Consider the following 23,636-nt stretch of genomic DNA (forward strand, 5'->3'; position numbering starts at 1 on the left):
AAATGTAGGAGGAATGGAATAAATATGTTCCTGTAAAACATTTCTCACTGCATTCTCATTTTTCAGAGGCAAAAATCTATTCCGTATTTTTTCATGATGCAAAGTAATTCTTTTGTGTTGAGACAAAGGTGCAGGGGCAGAGCAGGTTTTGTTGGGACTGCTTTGCTCTAGAGTTGTTCTGCATTATGATCTTACAAAAGTGTTGGTATGCTAATAAGTTCCAGAGCAAAGAATGGATTGAAATAGTCTTGACCAATATGGACCTATATCTACATCTGTCCTGGTCACTCCAGGCCCCATTTGCAGATAGTGGGAAAAAGGAGGTATTTTTAATAATGTGATACATCTCTCCCTAGATGTCTAAAATCAGTCAGATACCCTAACGTTAGATGAGATGAATTCTATTTCAAATGTTTAATATGGTTCCGGCCTAATAGTTTGAAAGAATTTTTCTAATTGACCCAGGAGTGTTCAACAAAAATGCAGACACATCCACATTATTTAATCAAGAGAACAGCAGCCTTGGACCATTTTCTCATGAAACAAGATAATTCAGACTTTATGAAGCCACTTTTAGTATTTTGTGAATACTTTGACAGAAGGAAATCATAGACTGTGAGGATCTGCTGTTAATAAAGGAACTGTTCTTCAGAGGTGATTTTTGGCCTCAGCTCCACAGAGCACACATTGCCTCTGAAAGAGTCCTGGATGTTGTGAAGGACTGGGCATCAGCAGCCTGGTTCTTATGTGTACAACAGTGCTTTTCCCATTTTCAGGAAGCACACACATGCATATTAATGAGCCTGGAATTCTCCTGGCAAGGAAAATTGAAGGAAAAGGTCTGTGCTGGGAACAGAGAACTGCAGATAACTTGGTTAGATCTGGCTGTGTTCTGTTTCATGTCACCTTTGTCCAAGGAAGGTTTTGTCCCTGTGTTCCTGCAGCTCCAGCTTTCAGGAATCTCCCTCCTTTCAAGCTTTTCTCATATAAGTGAAAAAGCAGAGTCTTTGTAGTACTCATACAGATTCAGGAGACTGGGCTGATGGAAAACCACCTAATATCACAAGGCTGAAGTTAAAATTCTTGAAGCACTCAATTTTCAAAATATATTTACAATCCTAGAAGTGTTCATTTTTGGAGGGAATAGGAATTAAATAAATCTCTCCTCTTGCAATGGAACAGTGTTTTCTGCCTCAGTATATTGGTTAGAAGATTGAAATACCTTTATCTTCTTTTAGAGAATTAAACTGAAGATGATCTGTCAAAATCAAGTGGGTCTATTCCACCTTTTCCTGCCACGCGCTGCTTGATGCTAACTCGTGTGTTTCTGTGGTACCTTGTAAAGAACAGTTTTTATTAATACTAATGTGAGTTTCAAGAGAATGCTGCAGATTGTCTGGACCTGCCTAGAAAAAAAAAAAGATCAATTTGAACCTATATTTCTTGAATATTTTATTGGATGGAAAATAGACTGCTCTTTGGAGTGGAAATGCAACATTAGAATAATTTTATTTAAACTCAGGCTGTAAATCTTTGATGTGGACAACGTAACCTTGAACAATTTTACAATTTTGCTCCTCATAGTTGTGAAATCAGCCTGAAAATGTGTGTTAGCTGGGGCAATGCAATAATGCAGATTTGTGGCTTATGTACTTATAACCATACAGACAGGCATAAAGCACTTCTAGCAAGTCTGAATATTTTAAAGTTTTGTGACAGCTATGAAATCCTGCTGCAGCAGGATGAATAAAAAGTTGGTTTCCTTGTAGTTTACCAGAAGGAGTATTCTTGGCCGTTCAGGATAAACAGTTCTTTCCACCATTGCACAGAGTACGTTAGATCTTTTCCATATATTTTCTGAATGTGAAAGGATGGCTCTAAAGTACAAATCAGAGTTTGAATCAGATAAAAAAAAACCCTGGCAGAGGTGGATAACAAAGGAAGCTGTTCCTTTTTTGCTTCATGTCAAGGATACAGTCATAGGTTGGGGGATGTGAAAATTTGCAGAGCCACATTTGGAAATCTCAGTGTCTCTTTCTGCTGCACAGTGACGAGCTGTGGGGCTTTAGTCCAAATGGCATGTCTGTCAGCTACACAGAGGCTCACTTGAATTGCAGCCTCACTGAAGGTTTAAGTTTGTTCAAAGAAGAGATATACTCTGCTGACACTAGAAGGCTGTGTAATTGTCACATAAGAATGAGTTAAAATAGCTAAAACAACCAAGGCGAAAATAAAAAGCAGCCTGTAGAATTTCTAACAACCCGTTTTAATTTCAGAAATAATTGTTGCTTGCCATTGAATTCTAAGAAATTAGGAGTTTTATTCTAAAAAAAAAAAGCCAAACCAAGCAAAGTATAGAAAACATCATATTCTCTGTTAAATTCTACAGATCTTACATTTACATGAAATAATAATCTGTAGTCCAGAACCCTATTACAGTTTTTTCTTGGTTCTATAAGGCCTAAAGTGTGACTGTGTATTGCAGCTGTTACTCCTGTTAATGTTACCTAATAATGTGATTAATAAAGATTGCCATGCATCATTTTCTAACAGTGCTACAGGCAGTACTGTAAATCTTTTACTCCATAGACCTCTCAAACAAATGTTTGATAAAAGAGGAGAGGATGTTAAACATTAAATTGACTGTGCTGTACATCAAGGAGGACATTTACAGTAATTGCCATATTTGTAGTCAGCCCATGTCCACTTTGAAAGCTACAGTAGTAATTTTTCTTCTCCCAGAAAATACTTACAGTGTCAGGTAATTTCAGCTATGCTTACTATGAGTCCTGCTTGGCTTGTACAAAAGTGTGAGAGCAGTAAGATTCTTCCTTTCATTACTTTTGGAGATGTACTCCATGACAGGTTGATTCCTTCCTTTATAAACTGTAAATAAAATAATGTGCTCAAAAAATAAACTAGTTTTTGAATCTGATAAGGATCCTACAATATGGATTCTGCAATATACAAGAACTGCCAATATTCAGAAAGCAATAGGTAGGAAGATGTTTTTTATCATTGAATTTATCACCTACATGTCTTAGATAAATTAACTTGATAAACAAAAGAAAAGGTGTCTGTTGATTCCCAGCAAGTGCCTTTGCCTCCATTCATGCTGGGGCTGCAAATCAACAAAAGCAAGGGCAGGAGTGCCTTTTTTTCTGCACTTGAAGACTACTTTCGTAAGTAGTCTTCATACTTCCATACCTGGATGCCCAAATGTAGAAACTGACCCTGCATCTCCCAAGTACCTTATTTCAACCCAGAAAAGGCTAGCTGTTGTGGAATTCACATACTTCTGAAAATTCATCTGTTAAGCAGCAATAATTGTATCATGTTTTGTATTATTATAGACAGTGTGCGCAAATCTTTTAAGATTAGGGCAATCAAAACAGATTTAATTAGACACTTTGAAAAGTTACATTGAAGTTTTAGCTATACCCCATGAAATGCAAAGAATTCTTTTGACATTGATAGGCTTTAAATAGTAAATCCTTGACATGCTCAGCATGATAGATGTAAAGAATTTAGGGGGGTCTGAAAAAGCTACATATAATTGTGTCTCTCAAGTATTTTAAGCAAACTTAAAAGTCAGTACAGTTCTGTCTCTGCAGATTGCAAAAAAGGATGGCAGGTTTTGGTAGCCTGGGCAAGCTGGATAGGAGGTATGATCTCAGAAATGTCAGAAGGAACACAGGGAGAGGGCAAATTTGCATGTGCTGTATGGTGAAGCTGGCAGCATGTCCTGTGTAGTATGAGAATGAAAAATCCAGGTGTCACTGTAGCCCAAGCATGGCTTAGAATCACAGAATATCCTGAGCTGGAAGGGACCCACAGGGATCGTCGAAGTCCAACTGCTGGCCCTGCACAGGACCACCAAGAATCACCTCATGTTCCTGAGAGCATTGTCCAAATGCTTCCTAAACTCTGGCAGGCTTGGGGCTGTGACCAGTTCTACCTCCTTAGATTTGCTTCTCATGGGTGTGCTGGGGGAAGAGGAGTGCATAGCTTCAAGCAATTTTTTTCACTCATATTTCTAAAGACCTCATGCAGGAAGCTTTGTGGGAGAAAGAATGGCTTGAGAGTTATCACACACAGTTATAAACCAGTTACTGCTCATAATAGTTTGTTTTTATAATATGTTCCCGTGGGGTTTAGGGCAGTCTTTGGAAAAGAACTATTGCAGTTCTGCTGTGTACTTGCCCAAAAGCTGTTCCTTTCTATGAAGGTTTGCTGGGGCTTTTTTGTTGTTATTATTATTAAGCCATTTTTTTGCTTGTACTGAAGTGTGCGATCAATAATGGTCTTTCATTACTCTTGTGTTGCAGCAGATGATGCTGTACACTGTGGATCCCTGACAGTGTTTTACCTTGTTGCAGGAGCACTGTGTCCAGGCTCCACGGATCCGTGCCTGGAGAAGCCGTGCCCAGGGGACATGCAGTGTGTGGGCTACGAAGCCAACCGGAGACCGTTCATCTGCCAGTGCCCGCCGGGAAAGCTGGGCGAGTGTTCAGGTGCATTCACAGCCATAACAGGGGATAAACTTGGACAGTAAAGTGCTGCCATTCTCATTTTGTCAGGCAGAGGCAGCAGTGAAGTTAACAGAAAATGTACTGCTTAACCCATCTCAGCACGGGCACTGGGGGGTGTGTGTAATAAGCCCTATAAATACTTGTCTTTATGGCTAAGGGGCTGTATGTAGGCTGTGATCCAGTTTCTGTTTGGAAATTCCCACTGGCTTGCTCGAATACCAGCTCAGTAAAACAGGCTGCTGAGAAAACAGGATTTTTCCTAGAAAATGTTATGCCAGATGTTTTCCTGCCCATGGGCAAAGCTCTATAATTAACTCTTCTGCTTACTATTTAGATGACCAAAATTCCAGCCTTTATTAATGAAAACACTATGCTATCCCAAAAAGAAAGTTTGAGGACATCTGCTAGTTCTCTGCATCTGTGTTGTTCCCTGGGATATGAAGAGCCAGGTGGACAGGCAGTGAAGCAGAGCTTTCTGTTGACTTCAGTGAATGCCAGGCTGCAGGACAGAGGATTTGTGCTGGTTGCCTGATGCAAGCACAGCAGATACTGAACTGTGGTCCTGGGCAGTGGTTGCAGGGGACTCATTGCAAGGGTTTGGCTGATACCTGCCCACACGTAACTTGACACCCAGAACTCAGCTGCCTGATGTACAGGTGTGGTCATCTTTGATTCCCTCTGTTATCAGTTAGGCAAGACTGGTGCCTCCAGGAGTGTATAAGCTGAAAAGTGCTGAATACTTGGAGAAACCCCTTTTTTTTTTATTTTTAAATATGGAGAAATAGAACTTTCCTCTATCCCCTGAAAAATAGTTTAAAAAAAGGAAATGCAGAAATATTTTGTAGAAGATGCCAGCTTTGTTTTCTCTCATCAAAAATGAGTTTTATTTATTTCTTCCAAGTCATTCTCATAAACTTTATAAATTCATTAATTACTTAGCAGTTGAGGAATTGTTTTATGTATCACTAAAAGCACATGTGTCTTTTCAAAATGGTTGTTTCAGGCCACACTTCCCTTAGCTTTGCTGGGAATAGCTACATTAAATACCGTGTTTCTGAAAATAGCAAGAAAGAGGAATTCAAGTTGGCTCTCCGACTGCGAACCCTGCAAAGCAACGGGATTATAATGTACACCAGAGCGAATCCCTGTATAATTCTGAAGGTAATTAAAATAACTTATCTTTTCTGCAGTTGTTTTTCTCAATTCTGTATTTTCTCTTGGCTCTTGATTTTGGGAATGCTTTTCTCATCTCAGCTGTAGATGGAGAAGATGAACTCTGATTCTAACAGGGAAAACAATTTCAGCAGCAGCAGCAACGATCAGAAAAGCAGCTTGTTAGTGGTACTTTACTTGGAAAATTTCCCACTGGGCTCTGTTCATTATAAGCGCATTATGTGTGTCTGTGTGCAGGAGCCAGTCTGCACGAGATGTAAGATTTGGCCATTTATATGACTATGTAGTCAAAACGAAGCCTGCTGGAATTGCTGTTCTTCCCTTCTGTCCTGTCTGTGGTTAGAGGATATGCCCTCACTGTTAGTGAGCTAATTCCAGGAGCCAACTGCTTGGAATGTGTCTCCTACTGAATATGAAAATCTCTGCACTCTGTGGATTAAGATTCTTTTTTGAGAGAGTCATGGGGTCAGTGGAGATTGATACTAAATCAATATTTAATTGATAAGCTTTCCATGCATTTTTATTCTTTTTTGTTTCTGTGGAATGGCAAATGCTGGATGGAGAGGGAGTACTAGGCTCATCCAAGAGCCTGCACATATAGTATTTCTGCTATAGCCTCTAAGGTACCAGATGAAAACATTGACATTTGTAATTCAGCCACATTCTATAATTCAGCAGTGAAAGAAATGGCACAGAGCCTTTTGTGTCTGTATTTGCAATCTTTAGGGTACTTTTGGCTGAATGCTTAGGTAATGTTAAAGCGGCTAGATGAGTTATTAATGGGTAGCAAATAATTTTATAGTTGTTCAACAGAAGTATTTCATGAGCAAGAGTACTGTCTGTCATTCACCAGGAACTGTCAGCATTGTTCAGATTTGCACAAGACAGCTTCTACTTTGAGACACGTAGAAATGCAGTTTGAACTTTCAAGCATGTGTTTTTGTTTAAAAAAACAAAACAAGCAAAACTGCAGGTTGGAAGACCTTCTTTGAAGTCCTCATCATGCTTGCTCTTAGCATCTGTCAGTAGGTAATGTTTGCAATTTGGTAATTTCAAAAAATACCTGGGAAAAAAGCAATGGCCCTGGTGGAAAGTGCCACTTGAAAACAATAGGAGATGATACAGAGATGGCCTGAATTGGAGTTAGAATGGTAATAGGAGAATTCATTTTGCTAGAGTTTTGTGTATAAAGCTCTCATCATTAAGGAGCACAGCATATCCACGTCATAAACAACTGAGTGAAAATATCCAGCTGAAGCAGGGAAATTTTGCCACCAAAATAGAAAAGTTGATGCTACTACTATTAAACTAAAACAAAACCTCACACACACGAAAAACCCACACCAGAAAAAAAAAAAAAAAACCAAAAAAAAAAAAAATCCAAACCAGTAAGAAAACCGCCCTTTGCAGTCACCTGAATTGAGTATGTAGTTGTGAGGTAGGAATCATGTTTTCAGTCCCCACGTCACATAACCACCTAATTATTTTTCTTTGAAAGGTGCTGAGTTAAAAATAATACTTTATGGAGCAGTGACAAGAGCTGTGGCTATTGTGCTCCAATCTCAGTCAGCAGCCTCCATGTCAAGTTGGTTTGCTCTCTAAGTCTAAGAAACAAAGACAGAGAAAGTAGAGAGCTTCATATGCGGCTGCTTCCTCACATATCTGATGAGTGAGGTCCATGGTTGCGTATGGATGCAAAGCCTCTGCTTTGTCCTGTGCATTGATCAGGGGAGGACATAGGGAATTACCTTCTCAAAGCCTCATGCTCCGCTTTTCAGTAGGGCAGGATTCACTTTTGCAGTGTCTTTTTCCCAGATCTGGCGCTAGGCTTCTGCATGCATGGAGTTTAAAGGAAACAAAATCATTACATTCAGCATAGGTAGTTTTAAGAAATGGTGTCACTTAAAAGATCAGGAATTGTCAGAGTTTAGTTTGTGAATGTCTTTCAACCGAGGAATATCAGGCTAAGTTCTCAAAAAACGTGCTCTGTGGCAGACAAATGGCATCATGCTCAAGGGATTCGGCCCTGTCAGGTCTCTTCAGGGATGGCAAATGGCTCATGGACTGCACTTTGGGGACCCCTGACTCAGGTGTTTTCAAGGAAGTTATGCTTAGACCTCCTAAACACACATTTTTTCATTTGTAAACCAGAGGTAAGGCTTCTTTTAACCAGGTACATATGTTGGGAGGTAGGGAGGCACTCAGAAATGAGGCCATTAAGCAGATTAATTAGAGGTCCATAAATGTGAAGTTGTTATCATTTGAGCATTGCTTTCAATTAAATTAAACATGAGGAGATGCTTTCCAAATAGAGGATAAAGGTTGAAATCCTGTGTTCTTTTGAGCACTCTGGCATCACTCCAGCAAAGCACTTAATCACTTGCTTAACTTCCTATATTTGAAACCAATTGGAACTATTCACATACCTTAATTTTAAGCATCTACTTAAGTATCTGCTGGATTAGCACCAGAGGGCCCAGTACCATCTCTGAGCTTCAAATAAAGGCAGAGTTGGAAGAAATTTAGACCCACAAGGTATGAGCCCATGGGAGGACAGGCAGAAACACCTGTGCTCTTGGGGCACAGAGTGGCATTGATTGTTTTGAAGCAAGTCTCTGCCATTGCAGTCTGTTTAAAAATTAATGCTGCAATATGCCTTTGGTGTTTAAATGACCAGCTTAATTTTGGAAGCTCATACATTTGTGATAACTCCAGGGATGGAAATATTTCATAATCTTAAGACAGTGTCCTTCCTGGATGAATAATCAATTCCATAGAGCAAACTGCTTGTCTACTACTTTGCTGAAAGCCTACTAGCTACGCTCTATTGATATAATAAAATAAGGGTGTTATTTATTCAGCTGTTTCAAATAAAGCAACTCATCCATCGATTTTGAGAGGTTGGCCTTTTTTGTTTTGTTTTGTTTTGTTTTTTCTATTCTCTTACTTATAAGGCAATTGAAGCAAATTGAGATGCAGGTCAGTGTTGGCTTTTTTTTTCCCTTTCCTTTGGAAAGATTGCATGTCCCAAAACCTGTACCACTCTTTCCGTTTTACCTATGTAGCAGCTAACTCAGAAAAGTAAGATTTAACCATCTAAAGCATTACTAGGCCATAGCAGAAGAGAGTTCCTTTTTTTTTCCCCAAGGAATATAATGGAGATTCATCTTGTTTTGTGAAATTTAAAGGATTAAAAATAGGTAAAGAAAGACTTTCCCATCATGCCATAAATATAGCGGCTAAACAGTGAAGGGCAAGCATATGTTCTTTGGTCCAGGCAGTTAATGTGAAACTTTGTGTGGCTTAGCTAAGTGTGTGTTACACATTTTAATGCATTACTGCTGCATGGCCTGTGCTGGATAGGGCTGAAGTTTGGATATGATCCCAGTTGTGGCTGGAGTTGAAACGTGTAATGTTTTAATTAAATACACCGTTTTACACAAACGAACCTGAAATGCAATTCGGCTAACGAAATATTTCCCCAGATAGATTAGGAGGCAGCATGCTGTATGTATCCATGGTGTTTGACTGCAGATGGACTGTGTGAGCTGGAGGTGGTCTCAGAAGAACCATTTGATCATTTTATTACCTATGTTGATACATACACAAATATGGATGTTAGCCAAACATCTTAGCCAGACTAATATTCTAATATAATTTACAGTATGTGTTTGGCTCCATTCTGCCCGTTGAATGAAATTATTGAAATGTAACAGATTGCATCGGCTTTTGGAGTCTTCACTGTTCTTTTAACTTCTCTGCAGGTGAGATCTTGTGGCATATATGCTTAAGTGTACACTAACCTCCCTGTCATAATTGTTATAACTAAGATTAACTAAACCCTGAGTCTAGGAAGCTCTGGGAAGTGGAAGCTTTGTGGGAATTTTCTGCCCAGCTAGGATGAAGCAGTATCTCTCTGCTTTTATGGTGCAGAGAGTCTCTGCTGGTGCCATGGGCTGCGCTGGTGAGGGGTTGCAAAGTTTGCATGTCTCTGCTGTGATATAGAGTAACTCAGGCTTTCTGCAGTGTTGCACTACAGAGATGGATGAAAAAAGCAATAGCACACATTCAGTGCTGGACTGACAGTCTGACGCTATCAGCTCTCAACTAGACCAACCATGCCACTGAGGTTATTGTCTGGATAATTGCTGAGCCTGGACAAGAGCCTTGGTTTTCGTTGGATGCCCATATTTTTTCCTTGAATGTCCCTCAGTTAGCGTGAAGTTCAGCTTTTCTTGGTCCAGGCTATAATCAAAGAACCCCCTCTGAGGACTGAGCAGTGACCCTGACATCTCAGTGGCTACAAGGAATCACAGGAACACCAGGGATTAATTGCTGAGTGATGGTTGAATTCTCTGTGCTTAGGAGTGGGGAGAGCAACTTTACCTGTTAGGTGGAAAAACCTTCTCTTCCCTGCGTGGCCAGTCCAGCTGCTGATTACTCAGGAGTGGAGCCCTTTGCAGCAGCTGCTCCTTGCCAGCTCTTCCTGCTCTCCCTACTCCTCCTCGAGGTCCATCAGGGGACAAATACTTCCTCCTAGCTCCTCTACAGAAAGGCCCACGACCATCTGATTAATGGAGGTGCTTTTATGGTCCCATTGCTAGGGGTATCTGGGCATGTCACAGAGTCTTTAATGTATGTATCTGTAAAGCAGTGGTGTGAGGTAGGGAAATGACGTTACCCCTCTTTTACTGATGGAGACCTGAAACTAATGGCTTGCCTGAGATCTCAGAGGAAGAATGTTGCAGAGTGTGGGTTCCCATGCAGATCTGTCATGTCTTAGGCTAGTACTGTAAGCATCAGACCATCCTTTCCATCTTTCACTCTAGTTAGAGGTTACTCGTGTTTCTTCAATAACAGGAAGGAAACTTAACCCTTCAGACAATATATATTTACTGTGCATGTCAGATCATCTGCTGGGTAAAGAGAAATAAAAGTGGATGAGAAAGATGTATAAAACATATTTTAATGGCAAATCTTTTAGATCATAGTTTCCTGTATACAAATGGTGTAATATTTATCCCAGGTGCTTAAATGTGGTGTTGTATTTATAAAGATAATTGGAAAAACATGTTCTGTGAGTAAGAGTAATAGACATGCAGGCAGTAGGTCCTTCAGGGCATAAGTAGTCATAGGGGAGGTATATGTATATTATACACAATCAGTAGAAGAGTTTCCATAGGAAAGAGCCGTTTAAGTAAGCAGCAAGTTTATCTGCTTATCCAGTGATGGCTGTTTTTCAAAGTGTAATGTATTGGCATGCATTTTTCTGTTTGATTTGTATTCCTGGTGAGACAGACCACACTTTTTGAGCAGCACCTTCAATGTTTATGGAGTGTTTTGTAGCACAGGGAGGAAAGAAACTAATGCTCCATCTCAGGAGAGAAAAAATTCTGTTTATCAGGACATCTTGTTTACCAAGATTCCTCCTGAGAATATGCTTTAACAGACCCAATTTCAATCTACAGAAACTGTTTACAGCTGAGTTTTGAGTCCTTTAAGAAAATGTTTCTTAATGAAAAATGATCCAGACTCATTATTCTATACATCCATTAGCCTTATTTGATTGAGCTGTAGGAGTATCAAGCAACATCCATCCCTTGAGCGTGTATTACAGTCATAGATTTGATTTCTTCTCAGTTTCATTACATCCTACAGATCAGGGACTGCAAAACAGCCGGTTTTTTAGCAGGGGCTAATTCTAGTTCCATCCCTTGGCTCCTGCTACGTGTATTCATTCCTCTACACCCCCTCATACCATGCAGAGTAGGTGGGCAGCTGGCATCTGTGAGGAGCTTGCCCCATGCTTGGCACCTCTGTGTCCATGCTGCCAAGCAGTCACCGAGCAGAGGATTGGTGTGGTTTTATCCCGATTGCCCAGTGTGTTTTGGCTTGAGCTCCAGTTCAGAGTCAGCCAGTCAAGAAACAAAGGATTTGCAAAGGAGAAGGAAATCCAGAGATCTACAGATCTCAAGATTTTGCCTTTAGCTTTTCTCCTGGTAGTTTTCTCAACCTCTGAGAACATAAAATGCTGATAATGACAGACAACACGGTCTGCTCCTGTACATTAAAACTTCCCAGTTTACCTTCAAGCCACATCAGGGAAACTGTCTGAGAAGAGTTTGAGCACACAGTCACATGCCAAGGGATGTCTTCATCTGACTGTTCATGCTAGAAATGGCCAAAAATGGCCAAAGGCAGATGGACACTGCAGCATCCTCACATCTGCATTTTCCATTCCAGTTCAGCAGGCCACCAAAGCTCTATGGGGTCCTTGCATTGACATCTGTGGAAACTCTGCTCTCACTGGGGGGAGCAGTCAGTCTCTGTAACAGATACACCAGTGAGAGGACCATGTGAGCTGCCTGGACGGATGAAAAATGACACAGCACCTGAACTTTTCAGGGGGATAAATAATGGGACAGAACTGTCTTGAAATGGGGTTTGCAGAAATAAATACTTCCTAGAGCATGACATAAAGGTAAAATACTTGGAAGGGCTTTCAGAGAACTTGAATCCAATTAATGTGCCATAAGACATTATTTCCAACCTTGTCAGCCATTTTAAATTTATATGCCATCTGTTAGAGAAGCCTAAAATCTTGGGGTAAACTGCTAATCAGGAAAGCAGAACTTCATATCCATTCCCTCATTCTGCACTTTGCCTGCCCCAGCAGGATAGCACAGATTTACTCTTTGCGAGGACTTGGGATGAGTGAGGGACAGGAGGGAGAGTGAGAAATCCCATACAAACTCTCTACATCCATGAGTCCCGCATAAATATTAGGAAAGAAAGAAAATCAAGATGCATCTTATGCCATCTGTGAGGTATGCACAGAGCAGGTTGTGTTGCATCTTTGGGAAATAACTAACTTTTGGTCAACTAGTATCTTACTGTTGTAATTAGTGATAGTAAACTTATGATGCTTAAGGGAAAATCCACACCTTGTTGAGATGCTCCTTGAAGTTATAGAAGCACAGGATTGTCTGCATGAGCAGAGTATCTAACATCACCAGCTGAAAGTGTGGCCCTTGGCTTTGCCACAAGCCTCTCAAACACTAAGAGGTGATCCTGTGCCCTGACCGTCCTTTTGATAACATCAGCCAGTGGAAGCAGAATCACAGCTCTCAGACTTGCTGAGAGAGACACAGCTGCTCGACAGCAGAGCCAAGAGCAGAACAAGGGTCCTCGAATCCATATCCTGTTCAGTACAAAACATAAATTATCCCAGTTTTCACCTGTGTTCTGCACCCATATGATTTTCTGTATTTTTAGTTTTCCTGCAGTAATTGACTTCAGGCAAATTCAAAGTAAGCTGATATTTTCCACCTTATATTTTTTTGCTCATGATAAAGGCACAGCTTTTTGCTCTTTTAGTGTCATGTAGGAGAGCAGCTTTAACAGCGTGCAGAGACAGTGTAGAAATTCTCTCTGCTTCCATTTTCTCTGTGAGAGCGTATTACAAGACAGCTGAGCGTCGGAAGCGGTTTGATTTCTGTTTTCCTCCTGCAGATCGTCGATGGCAAACTCTGGTTCCAGTTGGATTGCGGGAGTGGTCCAGGAATCCTGGGAATTTCTGGAAGGGCCGTTAACGATGGAAGCTGGCATTCTGTCTTCCTGGAGCTGAACCGCAATTTCACCAGCCTAACCCTGGACGACAGCTACGTGGAGCGCCGCAAGGCCCCCCTCTACTTCCAGACGCTCAGCACGGATAGCTCCGTCTACTTCGGCGCCCAGGTCCAGGTGGATAACGTCCGCAGCCTGACTGACAAGAGGACAACGCAGGTCCTGAGCGGCTTCCAGGGCTGCCTGGACTCGGTGGTCCTAAACAACAACGAGCTGCCCCTCCAGAACAAGCGCAGCAGCTTCGCAGAAGTGGTCGGCCTGACGGAACTGAAGCTGGGCTGCGTCCTGTATCCCGATGCCTGCGAGAGACACCCCTGCCAGAACGGCGGCACCTGTACTGCCGTGCCATCTGGTGGTAAATGCTTTCATTACTTTATGGGCTTCCCCCTCCCCGTTTTCCTCTGTAATTTATTGCCAGAGATGGTTTTATGCAGCAACATGCTTGAAAAATCTCATGAACTCTATAAAACTCTGATAGGTATTGCAAATTGGGTAAAAGCTGTTTGCTCTATAAATAACAGTGAAATGGTGCCCCTTCTTATTGCATTAGTGTTCCAGGAGGAAATTGATTTATTGGCTGTTAGTATAATCCTATTTCTATAGAAACCAATAGAATTACAATTACTGTAATGTTCAGCTGGATTTTTCAGAATCCATTTACAGCATCCTTACAGCATTAAGGGCTGTACACAAAGATGGTGATTTGAAATGTCCATCACAGATGTAACAGCAGTGTTGCCTTACTCTGTTTCCGAAGCTGTCACAAATAATTACTGAGCTGTCCTCAAACACCTTCGTCCTTTTGGAAGTGAGTTATTTCATTACATGTCTGCATGGAAAATAGCAAGTTGGGCCCATTATAAACCCCCTGAACTGTATTTTACAGTTTTCTCGGAGGCCTGAGTGCTCTAAGGTCTAAGTAATATTATCCAAATTTTATAGGGCATTGATTTAGACTGTGCTTGTGGTGGAGATTCCTATCCAGTAGTTATGTGGTGGTTTGTGTCATTTGATACCAGTGACTTACTGCAGTGCACCAGTTACCAGAACAGTCAGCATGTTAGCAGGAGAAAAGCAAATGGCCCACATGTATAACATTGGCAGTTCTTTCTGCAGTGTAGGAGTTTCCCTTCCAATTCCCCATACTGTAGTAGCATGCAGCATTGCACACCTTTTCTGGCAGAATAAAACTTCCTCTGAAAAGGAGGTTGCTCAACAGAGAGTTTTCTGAAAGTTCAGAGCTTTCCATCCACTTACTGTCAGTGAGTTTTGGTCATGGGTCTGTAGGGAAGTTCCCACCTAAACTCTTATTTTATGGAGCATTTAACCACTGTCCCAGGGCTTTCTGCTTTAATGTGTCCATGCAATTCCCTTGCACCCATAGTTATTATTTCTGGTTTTCATTAGTTTAAGCCTGACTTGCATATTTCCTTTCTGAGTCCCCTCCACCACACAGAGTTTTTAGGCCTAAACTTCAGATCAGTTCAAGACCTACATGTGGTGAGATCTGAGCAAAACTGTGATAATTTTCTCAGTTGGATAGCCCCACTCCTATAAAGTAAGTCCTGAAAATGTGGATTTGTCCATGCTGGGCTGTCTCAGCCAGCTTCCCCTCTGGGTCTTTGGTTTTGATTCAGCCACCTCTTCTCCCATGATGCGTCAGGGATGCTATCAGCTGTGCTGTTGATGGAAAGAAATGGGAGGACAGTTAGAAGGAATGAAGCACAGCCCTGGCAATTCAAGATGTGTTGTGGGACATGAGGAGAAAAGTTGCTGCGTATGTGTTTGTCCTTTAGGGTCTTTATTTACCAAGGGAAGGAGAGAAAAGGAGGGCTGCATAAAAAGGGCAAAAGAAAATAATTCTGAGACAGAAGGATGCTGCAGCCACTGGAAGAATTGCTAAGCATGATTTTTGAAATTCCTATGAAATATGGCTGTAGTATTTACAGGAATGTCTGTATGTTGGCTTTGATTCAGAGTCCCTGCTTAAGAAATGAGCTTAACCATTCGCCTCACATCCTAGGAAGCATGAGAACAGTTCCTTCTATTGATTTTATTTGAGTCTATTTACCGTATTGCTCAGCAATTTCATGATGAGTAAATTGAAACCTTTCTAACAGAACTCCTTACAATATTTTTTTTTTCCCAGCACCGTGTGCATGCCAACTCAAACTGAGGGGAGATACGGGGTAAGGGAGAAACAAGCGGCCCTGAAGTTTGGGCCCATCTTATTACTGGAATGGCAAATACCATTTTCACATCAACAAAATTCGCTGCTGGAAAGCAGGCACAGAACTGATTTAACTTGCCTGTGTTTCTGCCTCGGCGAGGGGCATGTGCCCTGCAGGGATGTTTTGGCTGCCTGCCGTCAAAAAATCTGTTTGCTGTTTTTACTGTCTCAGCAGTGTGTGTAAATAAAGGATTGTTATAAAGCCATAATTCCAGTGCAATGGGCCCTGACTGGATGTCGGTGGTTCTACAGCCCAGCCCTTAAGGAGAGGGCATGGGCATTTTTGCTTCCACTAGGCAAAGCAGTTCTGCTCTTAGTGTCCTCCATATGCTGAAAATCTACATAATTAAATTCTAATAGCACAAGAGCCCATCAGCATTGCAAGTCCTAGTAGCAGAGCCGCAAATTGAAATGTGCTTTTAAGAACCGTCAACCATTGCACTTGCTGACATGGATGTTAGCAGCTGACTTCCATTTAAAAAAGAAAGAAAAAATAGAAGACTTCATTTTTTAAAGAATTTTCTTAAGAATGAAAATGGCAGCTTTTTTCTTTTGTGGTGAGGGTAAGAATGCAAAAATATACCATGCAAAGGTCCTTTTCCCAATCACAGGGCATTCAGTAGCTGCAGGATCTCTTGACTAATATTTTCTATGATATTATCTTCCTTTGTCAGTTTTTGGAAAATAATGTTCCTTTTCCTAAACAGAGAGTATTTTAAGATTTTTTTTAAATAAATAAACCCTCTAGTTCAAATTTTACAAAGCAGATTTCATATACTGTTAGCATTCTTGTAGTTATGGACAACCCACTGGGCTTTACAAGAAAATTAGGAGAGAGAAAAAGAAAGCTGAGATCTATAGCTAACTTAAGAAAAAAACAGTCAAGCAAAGGTTACCCAACATTTTAACATGAAAGAGTTGCTGGCTACATACCAGAAGTCAAAGAGGCCATGTCTAATTTGCATATAATTTGCATAATTTGAGCATCTACGATGCAAACTCCATAACAGTGTTCCTATTATAGAGAATCTAAGATTCTCTATTCTGTCTCTGTTCCTGAGATCTTCCTTTCAGTAGGAATGCCTACTGCCCTGTTCACCATTATTAAAAAGCTGCCTCAATTGCCTTTCACTTCATCCTGTGGTTGGGAATAGGGATATACCTGTTTGGGGAAATGCTCTGTATGCACTGGGAGTGTGTCCATGCTGCTGCTGTTAGGGTATGGATGGACACATTCCCAGCTCCTGGCGCAGGGCAGGGCTGTGCCTGGGCTGCACAGAGCTCAGGACTGACCACAGAGGTGTTGCCCCCAAGCAGGGCTGGCACAGGGCTAAGCTGACCCACCGTGCCTCTTTCTGCCTGACCTCTCTGCATATGGAACAGAGCAGAACGGGGATCTCAGCCTGCACAGACAGCTCAGATGGGAACTCCAAGAGTACATAAAAGCCTCTCTGCTTTCAGACTCTGGTTTCTGAGCCAGCAGAAAGTGACCAGGGCATGAATCTCTGCTTGCTGTCAGGCAACAGTGTTGGCCAAGTGATGTCAGTGGTACAAGAGGGGAGACTGTCTGTCCAGAGACCCCATGGGGAGATCCAGTGCATGCTTAAATAGGGGCTGGCAGAGGGGGATGAGCACTCACTGGGTCTGACAGCTCAGGAGACTCCTAGCAGAAAGAGACATACTCAGGACAGTTTTCTTGGGAGACAGTGGAAACCACAGCCCTGAAGTACAGGCCACATTCTTCCAGACTTTTCAGTCCCTATCCATAAGTATGGGTCAGTAAATCTATTTTTAAAGGAAGTTAGCATTTTGAAACCTGACGAACAACATGACTTTCAGAAACAGCTTAGCTCTTTGAACTGAAATTTCCCAAGAAAATTCAACCAAGTATTTAAAGTGTGGTTAAGCTATAAGATGCTCAATATGAGGTCTTAAAATGGGAAATGTCACACAACCCTTAATAATAGTGTGGCACTTGCAGGGCTGCCAATAGTAAATGTATGTTTATCTGCATGAGTAACAGTATGAGCAATCTCAGCAATAGAAAGCTTTACTGTAATCGCATGCAAGGACTGCACCAAGGTTCTCAACCACAGAGAGAAACCTCATGCTTGTAAAGCCTGCAATTATAAGTATAGTTACTTCCTTTTAATTTGATCAGTCCTGTATACATCTGGCTTTGATTAAAGTAAATGGCTTATATGAGTAGGCGATTTTACTTGAACATGAAGCATTTGAGCGGAAATATTTACTGAGTCAAGGACTGTGGGCAGAGTGTGGGGACATAAAGTCATTTTGCTTTCCCCACTTTCCACTTTTCTTCAATTCTTTTTTTTTTTTCATGAACAGAGCTAAAATCCAAAGGGAGGAGAATGCAACATGGCACTTGGGTGGTGGGTTTAACACGTGCTTTAAATGTTGTTGGCAACATTACTCACGGCTGGTTTTGAGGATCAGGTAATTCATAAAAAAGAAATAAGGGAAAAATTAGTGTAATAATACCACAGAACTGACTTGGTCTTATTAATGTTCTTGATCTTGCTTTTTCACACATGTAAACAACCCAGCATACTATGATGTGAGTATACCAAATGCACTTCAGTTATTTTTTTTAAGCTTTTTTAGACTAGGGGTGCTTAATGTTTTTAATATGTAGTGAATATAGGCATCTGTTCTTGAATTCTCACTTTAAAAGTATATGCATGCCAATCTTCTCATAGCACTGGTTCAGCAAAGACTGAGGTTCATTTTCATACCAGCAAGTGGCAAGAGGCAATGATCTCTTTGAAGACAGATAAGTTAAATCCAGGCTGGCAGGACTGTGGATGGCTGAACACGCAGTACTTGAAGGTGGCCTGGTTTGACTATAGACCTACCAAAATACAAATGCTGGGAGAGGTCCTCTTCACCTTCAGTAGTTCTTACCAGTTAACTTGGTGTGTAACACAGTGGTCAATGTCCTGGGCAGGGCAATTTCTGGACATTGAGTTTGTCAGGTTTCGCTGCACAGCAGGGAGAGAAACTATACAGAGAAACAAATGGAAAAGCCAAAGCACATTAACAGATAAAAGCCAGCCTGTCTTGCATGGGATAGATAGAAACAGGAGCGTACACATGTTAAAAAAAAAAAAAAAAATTGGCAGCAGTTCGGAGCATCCTCTTTAATAAAGCCAAGTAAACCTTGAGATAGACAGACATTCAGATGCTCAGGCTGGGAATGCTACCAGCAGAGATGTTCACTACATAACAACACCCCATCTGCTGATGGCACCGTGCCTGCCTTGTGCCGCTGCCTCTGCTTCTCAAGTGCCAGGCAAACACAGGTGTAGGCAGGGAGCCTGGGGAGTGTCCTGTCTCACTGCAGGTTGCTCTTCAGTGAGGTCTGGGGTGAAAAACACCTCTTCCTCTAGGTAGAGACACACCAAGAGAGCAGTAAGAGCAGCTGTTTGAGCCACAGGGAGGAGGTGAGATTTAACTATGCAGAGGGGACTCAGATTGATGAAGGAGCATGAGAGAAGCCTTATAAAACAACCAGTAAGCCCAAGACAATGTGTAGACCTATGCATACATAATGTTTCAGGTCATGAATGGTATTTGATGCAAATCTTCTGATCATCATCTCTCCCTGGGCTTCACTTCCCACTGGAGTGGCAAGGTCTGGGAGGGCAGGACCAGGCTGAACTGGAGGACAGCTGGTCCCAAAGCCCTGAGCTGCACACAGTGTGGCTCCTCAGCACCAGCTGTTTGGCTCCACAGAGCCACTGCTGCTGCTCTGCAGGACTTGTTAGCATAGATACAGCCTAAAAAGGTTCTATTGTGGTTCATAGCTTCTTGTTGGTCTTAGGTCAGCTATTGGGTACATGCTGCTATGGCACATGCTGAGAATGTTGTGGTCCCAACCTAAAGCTTTTCAGAGGTGTTTTCCTGAGCTTCCTTTTTCCACTGAATCCCTCTGAAGAAACACTGTGGTGATATCACAAAATTTGCTGCCTTGGAGAATGCAGATCAACATTTCTAGGAATTAAATACTCATTCCTTGTGGAAGTAGCTCAGATGGACTGTATGTTCTTAAACGCTGATGAATTTCCAAAACTTCAGTGTTTTCATTGTGAACAGGATCAAGCCCCACCTTGTTTAAAAGAGATTTTTCATCCCTTGCTGAGAGGACAGGACGCTGAGCCTTTTCTCATCCTTGAATGTGAGAAATTTGCTTGTTATTCTTGTTCTATACCAGAGGGAAGAAATGAATGGTACAGTAGCAGGATATTAAATTAAAAGTATAATAAAAAGCCTTTATTGGACCCAAGATGCACTCCCAACCAGAGGGGTTTTCTTCACAATTTGCCTTTGTCCACAGCCATGTGGCTAAAATAATCAGTAGCCCACGAAATTACAGCCTCTGCTGGGAGGTTTGGAGAAGGATTAAAGGTCTGGCAGGTCTTCTGGCTGAGTGCTATATGCTGTCTACTGAGCCATCATATCAGCTCTCCTCTTCCCTACTCCATGACTTTTGACATATGCTTTGCTGTGTTGGAGACCTCCCGGGTGAGTGCTCTGCAGCTCTGAGCACGTGTGTCACAGAAAAGTTCTGTATCTGTTGCCAGTGGATTGGACTTGGCAGGTGTATGGCAGTCAATCCAACGAGAGGAAACACCAGTGATAAATATGGTAATTCAATACTGCTTTGTTTTAGTGCCTTCTTGATTTCTAACTTTGATCCTTAGACTTAGAATCCATAGTGAATATTGCAGTCTTCTAATATCTGATGTGTGTTCCACTATCATTAAATCAAATTGTGTGAAAAATGTGGGCTTTCAGAAGCAGATTTTTATTTTGGTCCTGTTCTTACACTGGTGAGCAGGGCTCTGACCCATCTGGTAATTCAGTTTCATCTCTTAGTATAAAATGCATTCCATGTTTCTTTTAAAGTTGGTGGTAATTTTTTTTTTTTAATCAGATCAATACTCTTCAAGTTTTCTATAATGAACAAATGTAAACAGACTATATTACAGGGCTTAGAGCTTAGCTGAAACAAACAAAAGACATGAAAAGAAAGTGATTCAAGGCCTTTGTCTTACAAATGATTGGCACCTGAAAACTTGGTTAAAAACAGCAGACACTTGGCTTTTAACATCACTTTAGAGCTATGGACATTCATAAAATATCAGATAACAAATAGAATAACATATATATTCTGCTGTTACATAAGGCAACAGAATTGATTATGAATGAAGTTGTTTATATTTTAATTGAACATTCTCCTTTTGCTTAAACTCATTGAGTCTGTAAAAAACATACAAAACATTAGTGTAAATTTTTGAACTATAGATGTCACTGTTCAGTCATAAAAAGGAAGTGCTGAAACAGCCTTATTTATTCATGCCATGAATTCTACCTACAGTCACAGGTTTGTAGTTCTTCAGACACAGATCACTATAGGTACAGAAAAATGTTCACATTGTCTGAGTGAGACATTTTTAAGACACAAAAAGAAATAAGCCCATCTTGCTGATGCTTACTAAGCATGCTTTTTGGGAAGCCCAGAAGTTGAATAATTTATCTTCTTGACTCTGTAACCTTGGAGAGATCAGTGTGTCTGTCTCCCTTCTTGTAGCAGGACAATGAAACAGCATGATATTTGAGTATCTGTTTCATTTATCTTCAGTTAAATAGTATTGGACTCTTGACTGAGTATGCCAGCAAGTCTGGTTCCAAGTTTATTCTCAAAAGCCTGTCCTCATGAAAGAATTCAATTAGAGTAGCTGAACAAGGCGAATTGAACCGTATAGGACATAAAAGATGTGGGAGTCTTGATGCAGAATTGTTTTTTTCTTATGCCTCCGCTGGGTTTTTCCATACCGTTTCCATGAAATTCTTTTCCTTGTAACTGTGCTGGATATTCCTGCCATATTTGCAGAAAGAAGAACTTTTAAAACAAGTATTTGTGGTTTTTTCCAGATGTATAGATATAGAAAGTTTTTAAAAATACATTTAAAAGGCTCACCACTGAGAGATGATATTTCCACCACATCAGCTTGATTGCCAGTAATTTTGACACTGAATTGAGTTGCACTCAACCATTTCAGCTCTAACTGCAGCTGTATTAATGGCAGGAAGTTTCCTTGTTTTAGTTGCTTAATATGCTATATCCAGTAGGTATGTGAACCCCATAACTGGAGCTTGAACCTTGCCTACACATCTGTTTAGGACACTTGGATTATATAAGGAACTTTTTAAAAGATCAGCCAAAGTTTTTTTACAGATATCCAGGAAAATTTGGCTGGCTCAACAGCTCTAACTTAGGAGTCTTCTACTTCCTGGGATGTCTTAGCCATCTCATGGCTTTCACAGCCTACATGTTCCATGCTCTTTTCCAGCAAAAAAGCCGTCAGATTTCCATATCCAGTTCACAACTTTAGGAGATGCACTACCTCACTGGATTTCCTTGTGACCTTAAATAAAGCTTTTATTAATGGCACTGAGCCATATGAACTCACAAGCAGAGAAAAAGAAAAAATATATTTGTCATTTGATACTTGGCAGGGTGAACTGATGTGTTTAAAACCTCTTTTTTTTTAATTCTGGTGTTGCCCCTGTGTTGGCAAAAAACATAGAAATGGGACTTCAATCCCCAACAGAGTCCCCCTCCACATGAATGTTGTTATGCCTGATGAATTGATGTGAGTGATTAATCAGAATTTGATAGCACACTAGTACTGAACATAATCAGCTCTGATTAGGGCTGGTATTGCCCAGGTCAGCTGGTATTTTGAAGTTTATAGTTTGTGCCTTGATGATGCACTTTATAAAACTGGTGTTTTATTACTGTCACATCCCCATTGTGTTGCTCCTTTAAAGGGCAGAGATGGAAAAGCTCTCAGCTGATGTATTTGTACATCGATGAAGCCCCAAAAGGAGAGTAGATTGCCTCTATCAGCAAACATTTTGAAAAAGTTGGGAAATACATCCTTGATCTAGAATTTATTTCCTGAAACACCCTTCTTGAAAGGTGTTCACAAATGACATTTATTCTTACCTGAATCATGATGATTAGGATGGTCTGGGCTGCAGCCTCTGGTTGTAGACATGAGCTCTGGTTGCCTGGGCATCTCAGATAGACAAACTCTTGACTAGCATTAGTGTGGGCCACATGGACAGACCAGAATGAGTGTGAACATTCCCTTGCCCCCACAGTACAATTTATTTTTCGGTGTAAAGCACCCAAATGGATCCTGTCAGTTTTAGACAGACTCAGTGGTAGGAGTTTAATTTCCGTCTCTCTGTCCCTTACCTCCCAGGGTACCATTGCAATTGCCTCTCCCAGTTTACAGGAAGGAATTGTGAGTCAGAGATCACAGCCTGCTTCCCAAATCCTTGCCGGAATGGAGGCTCATGTGATCCCATCGGCAATGCTTTCATCTGCAACTGCAAAAATGGCCTGACAGGAGTAACGTAAGTGTCCCTCCCCAGGTGGGCAATGGGAGATTTTGACTCAGTGATGGTGGGCTTTTTGATCAGGCATTTTCTACCCAAAAGCTATGATTCACCTCACAAAAAATAACCACAACCTTAGCACTTATTCCAAGTCAGAGCTAATGACAGCTGAGAAATCCCTGAGACTTGCATGCTCAGAAATGTTTTTTCTAACTTACCCTCCTAAGCTGTTGATTCAGGATGTTATCTCAAGACAGTTTTCTCTGAGATACACCTGTCTGTTGCCAGCTTTTTGAACAATCTTGTAAAACCTGTGGAAGCAACTATGTAATCTTTGTTTTGAAAAGGGATCAATTATTTAGTCACCTTAACCCTGACATAAAAGGTTAATTTATTACAGTAATTTTCTTAAATCCTTGCCTTGATCATAAACTTGGTGTAGACATAGAAAATCCTGTCCTGCCCATCAACATGCTTTTCCCTTATATGGTTTGTCTACTGTTTGTACTTTTTCCTCTGCATTTTGCTATGTCTTATTTTTTCCAATTCTCCCCTCTCTTTATGGTTCCTGTTCCTTTTTCCCCCCACCTCTAATATTTGTTTATTTTATCTCCTGACCTAAAAAATTTTACATAGTCAGT

At 41.0% G+C, this 23,636-nt stretch overlaps 1 protein-coding gene across 8 annotated transcripts in view; it reads left to right on the top strand.

Annotated features, from left to right (window-relative positions):
- FAT3 (FAT atypical cadherin 3) overlaps positions 1-23,636 on the top strand; it is a 337,712-nt gene that overhangs the window by 296,621 nt on the left and 17,455 nt on the right. For all 8 annotated transcript variants that reach the window (XM_063148845.1, XM_063148837.1, XM_063148840.1 and 5 more), the window contains 4 exons: positions 4,380-4,514; positions 5,536-5,693; positions 13,218-13,686; positions 22,860-23,013. In XM_063148845.1, coding sequence (XP_063004915.1) covers positions 4,380-4,514; positions 5,536-5,693; positions 13,218-13,686; positions 22,860-23,013 — 916 coding nt within the window. The remainder of the gene's footprint in view (positions 1-4,379; positions 4,515-5,535; positions 5,694-13,217; positions 13,687-22,859; positions 23,014-23,636) is intronic.

This window comes from Melospiza melodia, chromosome 2 (assembly GCF_035770615.1).
Source record: "Melospiza melodia melodia isolate bMelMel2 chromosome 2, bMelMel2.pri, whole genome shotgun sequence".
In the NCBI taxonomy this organism is placed as follows: Eukaryota; Metazoa; Chordata; class Aves; order Passeriformes; family Passerellidae; genus Melospiza; species Melospiza melodia.